General features: G+C 42.6%; 1 protein-coding gene across 2 annotated transcripts; it reads left to right on the top strand.

Moving 5' to 3' along the window:
• The first annotated feature begins 752 nt into the window (after positions 1-752).
• On the top strand, positions 753-18,141 carry LOC139393167 (uncharacterized). 2 transcript variants are annotated; one of them, XM_071141569.1, is made up of 5 exons: positions 753-840; positions 4,417-4,562; positions 14,255-14,393; positions 14,590-14,697; positions 14,869-18,141. In XM_071141569.1, exons 2-5 carry the CDS (start codon positions 4,417-4,419, stop codon positions 16,057-16,059), a joined length of 1,584 nt encoding a protein of 527 aa, XP_070997670.1. In that variant the 5' UTR covers positions 753-840; the 3' UTR covers positions 16,060-18,141. The 2 variants fall into 2 exon arrangements, with proteins under 2 accessions (XP_070997670.1, XP_070997678.1); XM_071141577.1 differs by having other exon boundaries at positions 780-834.

The following is an 18,141-nucleotide window of genomic DNA, read 5'->3' as shown; positions in this document are numbered from 1 at the left end:
GCCGAATGTTGCAGGGGCTATAGTCCATTACGGATTACAAAGGAAGACGCAGCTATGGTCTACCCAACAATGCCTCTCTTCCAGAAAAACTCTATGCATTTTATGCATGATTAGACATTAACACTGTACTGTGCATGAGGGCCCCCACCGACCCAGAGGACTGATCTCGCACTTCGAGGCCGACGTGATTTAAGTTCTTTAATGAGATCAACACTGGCAAGGCCGTGGGCCAGAGAGTATTCCAGGGCGAGTTCTCAGCACATTCACAGATCAGCTGGAAGGCATATTCATGGTCATTTTCAACCTCTCCGTGTCCCAGTCTGTAATCCCAACATCTTAAAATGACTGCCATCATTCCTGTTCCCAAGAACTCTAAGGCTTCTTGCCACAATGATTACCACTCTGTGGCCCTCGCATCTAATCCTGAAGTGCTTTGAAAGGCTCGTTATGGAACACACCAGCAGACACCCTAAAAAACTTGAACTGCGGATACTTGCAAGGGTTACAAAACACAATATACATCAAAGCACCAGCTCCCCCGCCAAGACCTGCCTGCGCTCTCGGCCCTGCCTTATATCAGTTTCTCTGCCTTATATCAGAGTCCCGAGCAGAGTTTAGCAAGCAGGAGCAGGTATGAGCAATTAGTTAATTATTTGGACATGTCTTTTCTTACAAGCTGTCCCACTGTTTCATCACAGTATGACACCAGATAAAGGGGCGTTAATACTTTAGGGGTGGGGCAGAGGAGAGGTAAAAAACACAGACAACTGTGTTCTCTCATGTTTAAACCTGACACAGCAAGACAGCAGCCATTCCTGAACTAAACTGACTGAGGTAGAGGTAAGATTATTTTCTTTTTTAAGATATAAACTGTATTTGATTAACTTCCCATTTATAACAAGCATTAAGTTAATCAACTTTCCTTTTTAAAGTAGAACAAAGGAAATTGTGATTTTATATGAATATGTTGTATCAATATCCAATGAAATGTAAGTAGCTACTCGAGAGGATTGCAAAATGTTATTGCCTATCATGAGGCATTAAAAAAACATGTATATCTGGTTTCTAGAGGTGTCAGCGTAATTTGCCCAATGTGGCCAATAGTGTAAAGGCTATGTCAGGGGAGCTGCACATTGCTGGGGGGAAAAAGTAATTTTCATTCCTGTATATTTACAGTGCCTTCAGAAAGTATTCACCCCGCTTGACTTTTTCTACATTTTGTTGTGTTACACTCTGAATTTAAATTGGATACAATTTAGATTTTTATTCACTGGCCTACACACAATACCTCATAATATCAATGTTTTTTGCAATAAAAAAAAAATGAAAATCTGAAATGTCTTGTCAACTATTCAACCCCTTTGTTATGGCAAGCCTAAATTAAGTTCAGGAGTAAATATATGTTTAACAAGTCACATAATAGGTTGCATGTACTGACTTTAAAACAATTACAGAGTTGAATGGCTAGGATGGGAGAAAACTAAGGATGGATCAACAACATTGTAATTACTCCACAATACTAACCTAATTGACAGAGTTAAAAGAAGGAAGTCTGTACAGAGTAAAACATATTCCAAAATGTGAATCCTGTTTGCAAGAAGGCACTAAAGTAATACTGCAAAAGATGTGGCAAAGCAATTAACTTTTTGTTCAGGGTAAATCCAATACAACACATTACTGAGTACCACTCTCCATATTTTCAAGCATAGTGGTGGCTGCATCATGTTATGGGTATGCTTGTAATTGCAGCAGAACAATAACCTAAAACACAAGACCAGATCTACACTGGAGTTGCTTACCAAGAAGACAGTGAGTGGCCAAGTTACAGTTTTGACTTAATTAAATCTACTTGCAAATCTATGGCAAGACCTGAAAATGGTTGTCTAGCAATGATCAACAACCAATTTGGCAGAGCTTGAAGAATTTTGAAAAGAATAATGGGCAAATGTTGCACAATCCATGTATGGAAAGCTCTTAGACTTACCCAGAAAGACTCACACTAGTGACGCCTCAAGGCACGGCATCTCAGTGCTTGAGGCGTCACTACAGACACCCTGGTTCGTATCTAGGCTGTATCACATCCGGCTGTGATGGGGAGTCCCATAGTGCATAGCCCGCAATTGGCCCAGCGCCCTCCAGGTTTGGCCAGGGTAGGCCGTCATTGTAAATAAGAATTTGTTCTCAACTGACTTGCCTAGTTAAATAAGGTTAAATGTTTTTGTTTTTTTACAAAAAATTATAATCGCTGCCAAATGCTTTCTACAAAGTATTGACTAAGGGGTGTGAGTACTCTTGCTAATGAGATATGTATTTCTGTATTTCATTTTCAATACATTTGCAAAATTAAAAATGTTTTAACTTTGTAATTATGGGCTATTGTGTGTGTAGATGGGTAAGAATTTTGTACAATTTTATTCATTTTGATTTCAGGCTGTAACAACAAAATGTGGAATAAGTCAAATGGTATGAATATTTTCTGAAGACACTGTACATGCTCATAGTTTAGCAATTCGCTCTTTTGCTTAAATAGCATGAGCTATGAATTTATTATTGTAATGCGTTGTCACTCCCAACATCAAATCTTTTCAAATAATTGTAGTGTTGGGAACAGAAGTAGGGGTCACATTATATTTGATGGCTGGCCACAAATGGTCGCTGAAAGGTATTTACCTATCTTGATGGCTGTCCCTCAGACAGCTTTCCTCCTATACATAATTTATGTCTTGCTATGTCTCTGTCTAATCTCCACTGAGTGTACACAACATTAGGAACACCTTCCTACTATTAAGTTGCACCCCCTTTTGCCCTCAGAACAGCTTCAATTCGTTGGGGCGTGGACTCTACAATGTGTAGGGATGCTGGCCCATGTTAACTCCAATACTTTCCACAGTTGTGTCAAATTGGCTGGATGTATTTGGGGTGGTGGACCATTCTTAATTCACATGGGAAACTGTTGAGTGTAGTGTTGCCGTTCTTGACACACTCAAACCAGTGCGCCTGGCACCTACTAACATACCCCTTTCAAAGGCACTTTAATATTTTGTCTTGCCCATCCATCCATTCATTCATGTCTCATGTTTCTTATAAGCGTCCGGATTAGTGTCCCACTCCTTGAAAGCGGGCAGATCTAGCCTTTAGCTCGGTGCAGATGTTGCCTGTAATCCATGGCTTCTGGTTGGGATATGTACACACGGTCACTGTGGGGACAATGTCGTCTATGCACTTATTGATGAAGCCGGTGACTAAGGTGGTATACTCCTCAATGTCATTGGATAAACAACGGAACATATTCCAGTCTGTACTAGCAAAACAGTCCTGTAGCGTAGCATCGACTTCATCTGACCACTTCCGTATTGAGCTAGTCACTGGTACTTCCTACTTTAGTTTTTACTTGTAAGCAGGAATCAAGAGGATAGAATTATATTCATGTTAACCAATTGGACGGCAAGGGAGAGCTTTGTATGCGTCTCTGTGTGTGGAGTAAAGGTGGCTAAGAGTATTCTTTTCTCAGGTTGCACATGTGACATGCTGGTAGAAATTAGGTAAAACGGATTTAAGTTTGCCTGCATTAAAGTCCCTGGCCACTAGGAGTGCTGCTTCTGGATGAGCATTTTCTTGTTTGCTTATGGCCTTTTACAGCTCGTTGAGAGCGGTCTTAGTGCCAGCATCAGTTTGTGGTGGTAAATAGTCGGCTACGAATAATATAGATGAAAACACTCTTTGTAGATAGTGTGGTCTACAGCTTATCATGAGGTACTCTACCTCAGGCGAGCAATAACTCGAGATTTCTTTAATATTAGACATTGCGCACCAGCTGTTATTGACAAATTGACACACCCCCACCCCTCGCAAGTTCATTTAAAACCAGGTACATTCATACTTTTACTCAAGTAGTATTTTGCTGGACTTTTACTTGAGTCATTTTCTATTAAGGTATCTTTACTTTTACTCAATTATGACAATTGGGTACTTTTTCCACCATGCGTATATCTAATTGTTCAGCAGTTGTCAAAGCCAAACTGAGAATGACATCCGGGCATTTAAAACATACTTGATTTTTGAAATGTTGCATACTATTAAACTTTATTTTTTTCACATACTCAAACAACCTACTATTTAGGACGCAAGTATGGGTAGGCTATTCGGACACGGCCACTGTCTGTAGAATTTCTCTGTTCTACAGTTGCAACATTGTTTGCTTTAGTTTGTAGTCAACAGACACACCCTTCTCATCCACTCCATGATTTTCTTTGGAATTCTCTCTTTGTCTTTGTAACTTTGAGAGAATTGACTTTGTAGGGTGTACTTTAACCTTACAATAGTACTATAACAATTGTTATGCAGAGGTCAATGCTTTAGTAGTTTTTGGTCACATTTCTATCGGATCTTGACCCCACTGCCCACCAAACCCCCTAGATGGAGTATTCCACCAAAACTCTTGCTGCTGGCTGCTTTGGGAAGATCTACAGGGAGAAGTACAATGACACCTGGGCTGCAATCAAGAAGGTGCCACAACACTTAATCAATAGGAGAGACCTGGAGAGAGAGTGTCAAGTATACAAGTGAGTATGACAGACATGGTAGGTTGCTAAATGGTGATATCAGCCCAGAGTGAAAGTATTTTGCTCAGTGGTCTTTTTTTCATCTCTGTAGAAATATGGGAGATCTCAATTTTGTATCATTTATCTGAACTGTTTCTCCTAAGAGAATTCATTCTTGAAACTTTCTTGAGACAAATGAGCTCGGATTGAGACTTCCACTTGAGAAGCATGAGAAATAGATGAGATCTTATCATTGTATCCTCATGAGCTAATTTATTGCACCAGAAATGCCTTTTTGAGCATTAAGGAGATGCATTATAAAAATGTGCATGCATTAAACACATTCAAGTATCACAACAACAGATTCCTTAAATGTTAACAACTTTTAATGTTTAATGGGGTTGTTTTATACATTGTCAAACATACAAAGATAATGACTGGGAAGAGGTTAGATTGCTTTTAATACAAAATAGTATTGCTTGCAAAATATCAAAATAGTCCAAATATGGCCTTCTCTAAAATAGGTGTGAAATTGAAAGTGCTGTCATTAACCCCATATAAAAACATGAGCTGGTGCACACAATAAAAAAAGTTGGTAGAGGTGCTGACTGACGGCAAGTAAACTGTATGCTATTTAAAAATAGAGTCAAACACTATATACGGCTCCCAGTAATTTATTGGGTAAACCACAAACGCTTCGCCACCCTATTTAGACAGAGCCAAAGTGGAAAACTCCCTGCAAAATGCCTGGGGGAGCTGTCTAAAAAGTTGTCAGTCAGCACCTACCAGCTCATAACTGGTACAAACTGTACCAACTTCACACTTAGCGAAACTCTGTATAAATACTGAAGTCTGAAATTGAAGGTGTCATCACTAACCCGTGAACACTTGAACAGATGATTGTAAACATCTTACATGTGTCAAAATGGACCTGGGGTTCACCTGAAATGCAGATTAACCCAAATTAAATTACATAATTTATAGGGATTAGGGCTGGGAATTGCCAGGGACCTCATGATACAATATTATCGTGATACGATATGTTTTTGCGATTCTCACTATTCTATATGTATTGTAATTCCATACTGAGATTTTATTTCGATTCGATATTCCAAACATATTGCTCACCAACCATATGTCTGCTGCAGAGAGATGAGAGCCATGCGAAAACAAGTTTTGATCAGTCACGGAAATAAGTGTTGAGAAAAAATTGGCTCCCTTTTTAAAAAGAAGAGGGAGAACACCCAATGAAGGAAAAATACTGGAGTTTTGGTGCAGGTACAGCCAACTAGCGCACAGAATTATATTGCGACAGTCAAAACGATACAATATAGCGTCAAAGATTATATCCCGATATTTAACTGTATTGATGCTTAGCTTTATTACTATTAGGGTTGCCCTGATGCCAAAATATTACCCACAAAACAATGCATGTGTAATGAGTATGATGGGAGACGCAGGAGGAAAACACAGGAGGTGGCAGGGTCCAGGGACAGGCAGAAGGTCAACAGGCCAAAAACCTTGTCAGTGAGGATGGCCAAAAACTACGACACACAGGAGGACTAATATGGAATTAAACAGCGCTCTGACTAGAATGTGTACAAAAACAATACCTCACAATGATGGGGTATTATGAACTGAACTAAATAATGTGTGTAAATGACATACAGGTGTGTGAACAGGTGATCAGAATTCAGGTGATTGGGATCTGGAGAGTGAGCTGCGTTCAGGGATCTGTGTGTTTGAGAGTGTGAGTTGGGAAGCAGACGTTACAGCATGTGAAAGTATCACGATACTACTGCAGAACTTTTTTATCACTGATATCCACATCTTGTATCACTATAACACTGAATTTTAACTCACGCTATTCACAAACTGTATATGACTGTGGTAGCTGCTGTTGTTGTGTGAGTGGTGGTTACGGTGTCTGCCGTGGTCTCTGGAGCCCAGGCTGTCTCATCTGTAGACCTTCTCCCCTCTCTCTCACTCTGAGTGGTGCGAGTGGTGGGAATACAAATGCTCTGTCACGTGCTCCCTCTCCGGCCTCTAGGTCAACAGGCTGCTCGTTATGGCGCACATGTGTCACCATCATTACGCTCACCTGTTTATCATCAGACTCCCTTGGACTCCATCCCTTCCCTGATTACCTTCCCTTTATATGTCACTCCCTTTGGTTCCTTCCCCAGGCGTTATTGTTTATGTGTCATGTCTGCATTTATGGTTCTTATTTTGTATTATGGTGTGCTTATTTATTAAAAAACACACTCCCTGAACTTGCTTCCCGACTCTCAGCACACATCGTCACAGAATAACGCCACACCTAAGGGAAGCATCAGGGAGTGTGTTTTTTGTGTCAGGTGGAATGACGTCGGGTCTGGGAGCCACTACAATCTTTCATCCCTCCGCCGGCTCGCCAGGCTCCACCATGCTCCCCTGCCTCCGCCAGGCTCCCCTGCCTCCCCTGCCTCCGCCAGGCTTGCCCTGCCTCCCCTGCCTCCGCCAGGCTCCCCTGCCTCCGCCGGCTCTTGTGCCTCAGTCGGTTTGTCAGGTTACCGTGCATCAGCAGGGGTGACGGTCCGCTCCTGATCCCCGGGGTCGTCCCTTTGGTTGGCCACCTGCGGCTGGAGCCGAACGCGCCGGGGAGGGGGTACCGTCACGTATGCTTACTCTCCGGCACTCTAGGTCGACATGCTCCCTGCTCAGCCAGATTGATAGGTTTCCAGCACCTCAGCAGAGGTGACCGGTCCGCTCCGGATCCCCGGGATCGTCATTTTGGTCGGCGTTCTGCGGCTAGAGCAGCGCGTCGGGGAGGGTGTATTTTCACATGTACTCCCTCTCCGGCCTCTAGGTCACCAGGCTGCTCGTTATGGCGCACACCTGTCACCATCGTTACGCGCACCTGTGCATCAGACTCACCTGGAATCCATCACTTCCCTGATTACCTTCCTTTATATGTCACTCCCTTTAGTTCCTTCCCCAGGCGTTATTGTTCCTGTGTCATGTCTGTGCGTTGTTCGTGTTTATTAATTTGTCTTACGTTGTGTTTATTTATTAAAACACTCACTCCCTGAACTTGCTTCCCGACTCTCAGCGCACATCGTTCCATGCTCTAACTTAACAGCGTCTGTATGTAATAGAACATGCGTTTGGCATAGAGGAACTAGGTCACTATATCTGCTTGGATAAAATAGTAGCTAGCAAGATGGAGATCAGAGGTTATTTTTAATGAATGCATTTCACAAGTGGCTAGTTTTCATCAACTATCTTCAGTAAAACCACAGCAAAGGTTTTGCCTGCAAACTTTTTTTTATTGTATTATTTTTATTTCACCTTTATTTAACCAGGTAGGCTAGTTGAGAACAAGTTCTCATTTACAACTGTGACCTGGCCAAGATAAAGCAAATCAGTGCGACACAAACGACAACAGTGTTAAACATGGAATTAACAAACATACAGTCAATAACACAATATAAATGGTGTGTATATACAGTGTGTGCAAATGACGTAGGGCAATAAATAGGTCATAGTTGTGAAATAATTACAGTTTAGCAAATAAACACTGGAGTGATAGATGTGCAAGTAGAGATACTGGGGTGCAAAGGAGCAAAAATAAATAACAGTATGGGGATGAGGTAGTTGGATGGGCTATTTACAGATGGGCTATGTGCAGTGATATGTGAGCTGCTCTGACAGCTGGTGCTTAAAGTTAGTGAGGGAGAGTCTCTAGCTTCAGTGATTTTTGCAATTCGATCCAGTCATTGGCAGCAGAGAACTGGAAGGAAAGGCAGCCAAAGGAGGAATTGGCTTTGGGGGTGACCAGTGAAATATACCTGCTGGAGCACATGCTGCTATGGTGACCAGTGAGCTGAGATTAGGCAGGGCTTTACCTAGCAAAGACTTATAGATGACCTGGAGCCAGGGGGTTTGGTAACAAATATTAAGCGAGGGCCAGCCATCAAGAGCATACGAGAGCATACAGGTCACAGTGGTGGGTAGTATAGTCACTTTGGTGACTAAACGGATGGCACTGTGATAGACTGCATCGAATTTGCTGAGTAGAGTGTTGGAGGCTATTTTGTAAATGCCATCGCCGAAGTCAAGGATCGGCAGGATAGTCAGTTTGACGAGGGTATGTTTGGCAGCATGAGTGAAGGATGCTTTGTTGCCAAATAGGAAGCCGATTCTAGATTTAATTTTGGAATGGAGATGCTTAATGTGAGTCTGGAAGGAGAGACTTTGGTTTGCCTGGTGATTTGTTGGGAGAGTTGTCTGTCTGAAGAGGACCCACCCGGAAAAAATATCCCTTATCAAAGATGCCAAAATAGTCCGACATTGAAATCAGACCCTAGTCACTTGCCCAGGATCGGATTTTCTAGACTACTGTTATGCATGTTTATAGCCTAATGTTATATTTGTATTATTATATTCCATAGACTCAATGTCACCCCAACAGGGTGTAGGGTGTTTCAATTCAAATAACCTTTATTTCCTGAGGGAACTTCATGTGTGGTGACATGACGGACTGACCTGGCAACAGAGTAGCCCGAGTCCTGTGACAACGGAGTCCAGGAGTGAGGTGTGTAGTAGTGCGTTCCTTTTCCCAGGGAGGAAGCAGAGGAGCCTGGGGTGTAGGGTTCCCCCATGGAGGAGGGGGGTGTGTCTAGATGCTGTTAACTGAAGCTCGTGTCCACAGAGCAGGGGCTGGTGCATCTGGGGTTAAGTGCTAGCATCCCTGCTGCCAAGCCAGCTATCTCAGAGGACAGCTTCCGCCTGATATCTGAAGACTGCACAGAAACAATGAGAAGAGCGGATTAGGTAGATACATTACACAAAAGCAGGCAATGAGTCTCAAGCATGAGGGACCATAAAGGTAAATCATAAATATTACATGAAAATGATGGTTGTGATAAGCCTCAGGTCAGGGCCTCCTGTAGGCACAGTCATCAGGTCATAATACTTCTTCCTCTACTGGCCTGCAGATACACACACTCTCACACAGACAAACATGTCTATAAAAATATATATAACTTTATTTGTCACATACACATGGTTGGCAGATGTTAATGAGAGTGTAGTGAAATGCTTGTGCTTCTAGTTCCGACCATGCAGTAATATCTAACAAGTAATCTAACTTAACAATTTCATAACAACTACCTTATACACACAAGTGTAAAGGAATGAAAAAAAATATGTACATAAAAATATATGAATGAGCGATGGCCGAACGGCATAGGCAAGATGCAGTAGATGGTATAAAGTACAGTATCTACATATGAGATGAGTATGTAAACATTATTAAAGTTGCATTGTTTTAAAGTGGCTAGTGATACATTTATTACATCAATTTTTCATTATTAAAAGTGGCTAGAAATGAGTCAGTATGTTGGCAGCAGCCACTGCAGCCACTGTTTTTCAGTCTCGGTCCCAGCTTTGATGCACCTGTACTGACCTCGCCTTATGGATGATAGCGGGGTGAACAGAAAGTGACTCGGGTTGTTGTCGTCCTTGATGATCTTTTTGGCCTTCCTGTGACATCGGGTGGTGTAGGTGTCCTGGAGGGCAGGTAGTTTGCCCCCGGTGATGCGTTGTGCTGACCTCAATACCCCCTGGAGAGTCTTACGGTTGTGGGCAGAGCAGTTGCCGTACCAGGCGGTGATGCAGCCCGACAGGATGCTCTCGATTGTGCATCTGTAAAAGTTTGAGTGCTTTTGGTGACGACAAATTTCTTCAGCCTCCTGAAGCACTGCTGCACCTCCTTCACCACGCTGTCTGTGTGGGTGGACCATTTCAGTTTGTCCGTGATGTGTACGCCGAGGAACCTTCCACCTTCTTCACTACTGTCCCGTCGATGTGGATAGGGGGCTGCTCCCTCTGCTGTTTCCTGAAGTCCACAATCATCTCTGTTGTTTTGTTGACATTGAGTGTGAGGTTATTTCCCTGACAACACACCTCCTCCCTGTAGGCCGTCTCGTCATTGTTGGTAATCAAGCCTACCACTGTAGTGTCGTCTGTGGACCTATTGGAGTGGGTCTAGGGTGTCAGGTAGGGTGGAGGTGATATGGTCCTTGACTAGTCTCTCAGAGCACTTCATGATTACGGAAGTGAGTGCTACGGGGCGATAGTCATTTAGGTCAGTTACCTTCGCTTCGCTATACACGACTGTGATTATGAGCAAAGAGAATTCTCTTGGTAGATAATGCGGTCGGCATTTGATTGTAAGGAATTATAGGTCAGGTGAACAAAAGGACTTGAGTTCCTGTATGTTGTGATGATCACACCACGTCTCGTTAATCATAAGGCATACATCCCCGCTCTTCTTACCAGAGAGATGTTTGTTTCTGTCGGCACAATGCGTGAAGAAGCCAGGTGGCTGTACCGACTCTGATGGCGTATCCCGAGTGAGCCATGTTTCCGTGAAACAAAGAACGTTACAGTCTCTGATGTCTCTCTGGAAGGCAACCCTTGCTCGGATTTCGTCTACCTTGTTGTCAAGAGACTGGTCATTGGCGAGTAGTATGCTCTGGAGCGGTGCACCCGTCTACGGAGCCTGACCAGAAGACCGCTTCGTCTGCCCCTTCTGCTGCGCCGTTGTTTTGGGTCGCCGGGTGGGATCTGATCCATTGTCCAAACAGAGGATCCGCTTCGGGAAAGTCGTATTCCTGGTCGTAATGTTGGTGAGTTGACGTTGCTCTTATATCCAATAGTTCCTCCCGACTGTATGTAATAAAGCCTAATATTTCCTGGGGTAACAATGTAAGAAATAACACATAAAAAAAACAAAATACTGCATAGTTTCCTAGGAACGCGAAGTGAGGCGGCCATCACTGTCTCTATATGACAAGGTTGTCATATAAAGAAATGTAAAAACTTTCCAGTACAAAGATATTGAGTACAATCATTTCTCATGTCTCTATGACACAACTCTATGCATCGTGTAAAAAAGGCCATTCTGTTCCTCCTCTCTAGTCTCTAGCTACCCAGCTTTCCCGCAGTCCCCTTAGTCCTGTTAGTTTGGCAGCTGATGCATTGTAAATGTTTATCATAAGAACTAGCCTAAACACATATTGGCACTGACAGTTAAAATTATCAACACTAAATAGACACTTGTTAACTAGCTAGCTATACATTTCACGATTCCAGAGGTAAGAATACACAGTCTATCAGCCTGGTCTCATAGACTAGACGCAACATAGTAAATGTAAATCCAGGACACTCAAATTAGAATATGTTACGTTTGGTATGGTTACATAAGACAGAAGGTTACTTCTGGCAAAAACAAAATGAGGGTGGTTAGTCGGGGTTGATGGGTAGGAGTATAACGCAAACCTCTAACAACCTGAAGGTTGCATGTTTGAATCTCATCACGGAAGACATTAGCATTTTAGCAAATTGTCAACTTTGCAACTACTTAGCATTTTAGCTAACCCTTCCCCTAACCCCTAGCCTAGCTAACATTAGTCACCTAGCTAGCTATATCTAAAAAAATAAAAAAGGTTAGCTGCTAGCCTAATAGCTACTCAGTTTGATATAGCAAGTTAGCTTGCTTGCTAGCTAGATAGTTGGCAAATAACCTAGCTAGCTAACGTTAGTTTGAGAAAATATGTTAATCTCTGGTAGCAAGCTAAGTTAAGTAGGTGACTTTAGCTAATAAATAGTTAAATTTACAGCATTTGCTGTTCGGACACTAACGTTAGTTAGCTAGTCAAGGTGAGCCAAAGAATCTACCTAGCTAACGTTACATTTTGTTAATGTAGCTAGCTAGTTATCTAAATCATAACTAGTGGGTTGAAAATATTGTTATACTAACATTAGCCAGCTAGCTAAACACAGCTAACGTTAGCAATTTGCAATTCATACAATATGTTACAAATTTGAAAATACATATGTTACGAATTTGTATGATATGAATAACATTAGCTAGTGTTAGCCAGCTAACATTTAGATATACTGTGTACATTGTTCCCTTACCCCAGTTTTTTTGAAGTCTTTTAATAGTCTACTTTGTTGAAAGTTTTGAAGTCTTCTCGTTGAAATCACAGCTAATATTGTGTAGAGGCTTGACAATTGAAAAGACTACAGTGAGTGAATCTCTAGTGAGCTAGATAACTCGCACTGAAATTTAAAAAATCCCGCCGGAACGTGATGTGGTTGTGGGCCAGTTGCAGCAGTTGGTCACAAAAAAATGCAGCAATGAGAATATTATGTGAAAACAGACATGTTTGAGAAGGAGCATCCAAATCATTGCAGTCATAATATAGTCAAATCAAGTTTTATTTCAGATCTAGCTGTAATCTCATTGTCTCATGCATGGAAACCTGTACAGGTGAATTCAATTATTTAAGATAATTTAGATATATTATTTTGATTTGAATGAAACGAATATGAGCTACACGACATAACCAAAGGTATGTGGACACCTGCTCGTCGAAAATCTAATTCTAAAATCATGGGCATTAATATGGAGTTAGTCCCCTCTTTGCTGCTATAACAGCCTCCACTCTTCTGAAAAGGCTTTCCACTAGATGTTGAACCATTTCTGTATGGACCTCACTTTGTGCATGGGGGCATTGTCATGCTGAAACAAGAAAGGGCCTTCCCCAAACTGTTTCCACAAGGTGGAAAGCACAGAATCATCTAGAATGTCATTGTATGCTGTAACGTTAAGATTTCCCTTCAATGGAACTAAGGGACCTAGCCCAAACCATGAAAAACAGCCCCAGACCATTATTCCTCTTCCACCAAATTTTACAGATGACACTATGCATTGGGGCAGGTACTGTAGTGTTCTCTTGGCATCTGCCAAACCCACATTCGTCCTGGTGAAGCGTGAATCATCACTCCAGAGAACACGTTTACACTGCTCCAGAGTCCAATGGCGGCAAGTCCAACCACTCCAGTCAATGCTTGGCACTGCGCATGGTGATCTTAGGCTTTTGTGCGGCTGCTCGGCCATGGAAACCCATTTCATGAAGCTCCTGACAAACAGTTATTCTATTGCTTCCAGATGCAGTTTGTAACTCGGTAGTGAGTGTTGCAACCGAGGACAGACGATTTTTACACACTACGCGCTTCAGCATTCGGAAGTCCCGTTCTGTGAGTTTGTTAGGCCTACCACTTCTCGTCTGAGCCGTTGTTATTTCCACTTCACAATAAAAGCCAAATCCACTCATTTGATGGAGTGTCCACATACTTTTGTATATATAGTGTATGTGGTTGTTTCTAGACATTTTTAAAAAATAAGAAAATGATCTGTGTCTCATTTTGGTGTTAAAGTGAGCTCATTTGTGTCTATGATAAAAATATATATATATATATTTAACCTTTATTTAACTAGGCAAGTCAGTTAAGAACAATGACGTCCTATACAGCCAAACCCGGACGACGCTGGGCCAATTGTGTGCAGCCCTATGGGACTCCCAATCACGGAGAGTTGTGATACAGCCTAGATTCAAACCAGGGTGTCTGTAGTGACGCATCAAGCACTGAGATGCAGTGGCTTAGACCGCTGCGCCACTTGGGAGCCCAGTGGGAAACAAAGGGGGAAAAGATGATCTCTTCTTGGATTTTGCTTTACTTTGGGATACATGTGAAGATGAGGGTGCTGATGAAGGTCACTACAGAAGTGATTAGTTGTGCTGTCTGTAGTCTCCAATGCCCTCATAACCCTTTCTCACCATTTTCTTTCACACTTTCTCTGTGACCTGGGACTCCAGTAAGGCAATTCATCCTAACATAGTGAAGCTTCTGGGTAATCCAACACTCAAGGACTCTAAGTGGATCATCCCCATGGAGTTCATATTTGGAGAAGAACTGGAGACAACCATCTTCAAATCACAAAAATCTCAAATACAGGTAGGCCTATGGATCCCACTGCTGCCACCAAACATGCATGTGACAGTGTTGATGAAAGTTCACATAGAAAAACTCTAAATATATTTGATAAATAAGTATCTAAGCATACAGGATTTTCAGGGTGCCTTCCATACCTATTACAAAAAAGTGCAAGTTAACTCATCAGTTGATTATGAAAGCCTTTGATCTCCCACAGTTAACTCCATCTGTAAAGGCCACCATCATCACAGGCATGTGTGAAGGACTACTTCACCTACACAGCAAAGATATCGTCCATCAGGACCTCAAGCCTGAGAACATCATGGTGAGACAGGCATTAAAATGTTTTTTGTTGTTTTAATGTTCTTCATTAATGATGCAAGACTTTAGAAGCAGTAGTTCATCTGTTGTTGGGAATAAAGGACATTGTCACACTAAATGCTTAGATTAGATATAAAACAATATTTTTCCACCCCTCTCAAATGATCTCTTCCAGGTAGAGCATGACACTCACAGAGCTGTGATCATTGATATGGGGCTGGCCAAATTCTTCCGCAATGGCCTAAATTCTGCTGTGGATATGGGCAACGAGGCCTACTCTTCCCCTGAGGTCCTGCAGAGGCGGGGCCAACGAGACCAGCGTTCAGACGTGTGGGCTATGGGTAAAATCATTGCTGAACTCTGTGCCAGAGTCAGGCTGCACACCCCTAGTGTCTGTCCGGCTATGATCTATGAGATCCTCAGTCTCCAAGGACAGCAGTACTGTAATGCTGTCTGTAGGATGGTGCAGAGCGACCCCACAGTGCGAGCCACCATGGCCGGGATCATGCCAGAGATGCGAAGGGCAGGGGGAGGTGGCAACACCGGGGAGCAACAAAGAGGACATCTTCCGACACCCTTTCCTCACACTGAGGTAAAAGACACATCGCCACGTCCTCATGCTACCCAGCTACAAAAAGCTGAGTGCACAGCCTTGCCAAAGATTGAGGTCAAGACGACACTGCAACCACAACCCATACAGCGGTCACCTTCCCCGGCAAGATGGGAGCATGCAGCCTTGCCAATGACTGAGGTCAAGATGACACTGCAACCACAACCCGTACAGTGGTCACCTTCCCCGGCAAGATGGGAGCATGCAGCCTTGCCAATGACTGAGGTCAAGATGACACTGCAACCACAACCCATACAGCGGTCACCTTCCCCGGCAAGATGGGAGAATGCAGCCTTGCCAATGACTGAGGTCAAGACGACACTGCAACCACAACTCGTACAGCGGTCACCTTCCCCGGCAAGATGGGAGCATGCAGCCTTGCCAATGACTGAGGTCAAGACGACACTGCAACCACAACCCGTACAGCGGTCACCTTCCCCGGCAAGATGGGAGCATGCAGCCTCTCCAAAGCCTGAAGTCAAGAACTCACCATCTCCCCTTCCAAAGGTAGACCAGGGTAATGCACTGGTGGTTCCATCAGGCATGGTTCAACCCAGTCAAGATGTCATGAAACAACTTCTCTTCAAAGAGGCCCCAAAGGGTCTCCCATGCCCACTCCCCACAACGGGCAAGGTGCGAATCCGCCGCTATGAGCAAAGGAATGGGGAAGTGGAGACTTGGGAGCAAAATGAGGTAGAGACTGAAGGAGGGAGGATAGTCAAGTTTGAGAATGTGATGTTTAACAACAAGTCATAAGTAAGTTATTGAGAGGTTGTGAAATAGTTGGGAATTGATTTGACTCTGCTTCTGAAATAGTTGGGAGTTGATTTGACTCTGGTCACTCTCCTTCCATCCTTCATTGCAAAAGTCTGACATGTTTATGGAGAGGGGGAAGAGTATATTTGGGAGGTGGGATAAACTAATGGAAGAATTCTAATGTCCAGTGAAACTATACCGGACGTACTGTGCCTAAAAACAAAGCGACACAATATCCCACTACGTGAGACCAAAATATATATATATTAACAACAAAAGTTGTCTTGCACTGGTAAGAAGGAAACCTTGGAGTGTGTTAAGGTTGAGTAAGGATTTAGGGATGATCTTGAAAGTACTATCACTTCTTCTAATGCTACATCATGTTACAATGTTGCTCATCTGGATAGGTGACAGTGTATAGAGGCACCTGGAATCAAGTAACTATCTTTGAATGGTTTTGAAACCTTTTTGTTTTGGGAAACTTATCCCTGTTTGCTAATCAGTTGTCTCTTTAGCTCAATATCATACATTTGACTGTGTACATACAGTACCAGTCAAAAGTGTTGGGCACACCTACTCATTCCAGGGTTTTCCTTCATTTGTACTATTTTCGACATCGTAGAATAATAGTGAAGACATCAACACTATGAAATAACACATGGAATTATGTAGTAACCAAAAAAGTGTTAAACAAATCCAAATATATTTTAGATTTAAGATTCTTCAAAGTAGCCACCCTTAGCCTTTGACAGCTTTGCACACTCTTGGCATTCTCTCAACCAGCTTCACCTGGAATGAATGAATGTTTTTCAAACAGTCTTGAATGAGTTCCCATATATGCTGAGCACTTGTTGGTTGCTTTTCCTTCACTCTGCAGTCCAACTCAATCCAAACCTTCTTAATTGGGTTGAGCTTGGGTGCTTGTGGAGGCCAGGTCATCTGATGCAGCATTGCTCTCCTTCTTGGTCAAATAGCCCTTACACAGCCTGGAGGTGTGTTGTATCATTGTCCTGTTGGAAAAACAAATGATAGACCCATTAAGCGTAAACCAGATGGGATGGCGTATCGCTGCAGAATGCTGTGGTAGGCGTGCTGGTTAATGTCTGGTTAATAAATCTGTGTCACCAGCAAAGCACCCCCACAACATCACACATCCTCCTCCATGCTTCACGATGGAAACTACACATCCAGAGATCATCCGTTCACCAACTCTGCGTCTCACAAAGACACGGCGGATGGAACCAAAAATCTCAAATTTGGACTCATCAGACCAAAGGACTGATTTCCACCAGTCTAATGTCTATTGCTCATGTTTCTTGGCTCAAGCAAGTCTCTTCTTATTATTGGTGTCCTTTAGTAGTGGTTTCTTTGTAGCAATTTGACCATAAAGGCCTGATTCAAGCAGTCTCCTCTGAACAGTTGATGTTGAGATGTCTCTGTTACTTGAACTCTGAAGAATTTATTTGGGCTTCAATCTAAAGGTGCAGTTAACTCTAATGAACGTATTCTCTGCAGCAGAGGTAACTGAGTCTTCCTTTCCTGTGACGGTGCTCATAAGAGCCAGTTTCATCATAGCGCTTGATGGTTTTTGCGACTGACTGCACTTGAAGAAACTTTCTTGAAGTTCTTGAAATGTTCCGTATTGACTGACCTTCATGTCTTAAAGGAATGATGGACTGTCATTTCTCTGCTTATTTGAGCTGTTCTTGCCATAATATGGACTTGGTATTGTACCAAATAGGGCTGTCTTCTGTATACCACCCCTATCTTGTCACAACACAACTGATTGGCTCAAATTCATTAAGAAGGAAAGAAATTCCACAAATTTACTTTTAAGGTACACTGGTTAATTTAAATGCTTTCCAAGTGACTACCTCATGAAGCTTGTTGAGAGAATACCAAGTGTACAAAGCTGTCATCAAGGCAAACGGTGGCTACTTTGAAGAATCTAAAATATAAAAATAAAGAAAAACCCTTGAATGAGTAACTTGTCCAAACTTTTGACTGGTAGTGTAGAAATAAGCAATTGTTTTGTATCAAATTTTTCTTACTCTTAAGAATAAAATAAATTTTTCATGACAA

Source organism: Oncorhynchus clarkii, chromosome 3, assembly GCF_045791955.1.
Source record: "Oncorhynchus clarkii lewisi isolate Uvic-CL-2024 chromosome 3, UVic_Ocla_1.0, whole genome shotgun sequence".
Classification (NCBI taxonomy): domain Eukaryota; kingdom Metazoa; phylum Chordata; class Actinopteri; order Salmoniformes; family Salmonidae; genus Oncorhynchus; species Oncorhynchus clarkii.
This window is presented reverse-complemented; position numbering and strand designations above follow the sequence as displayed.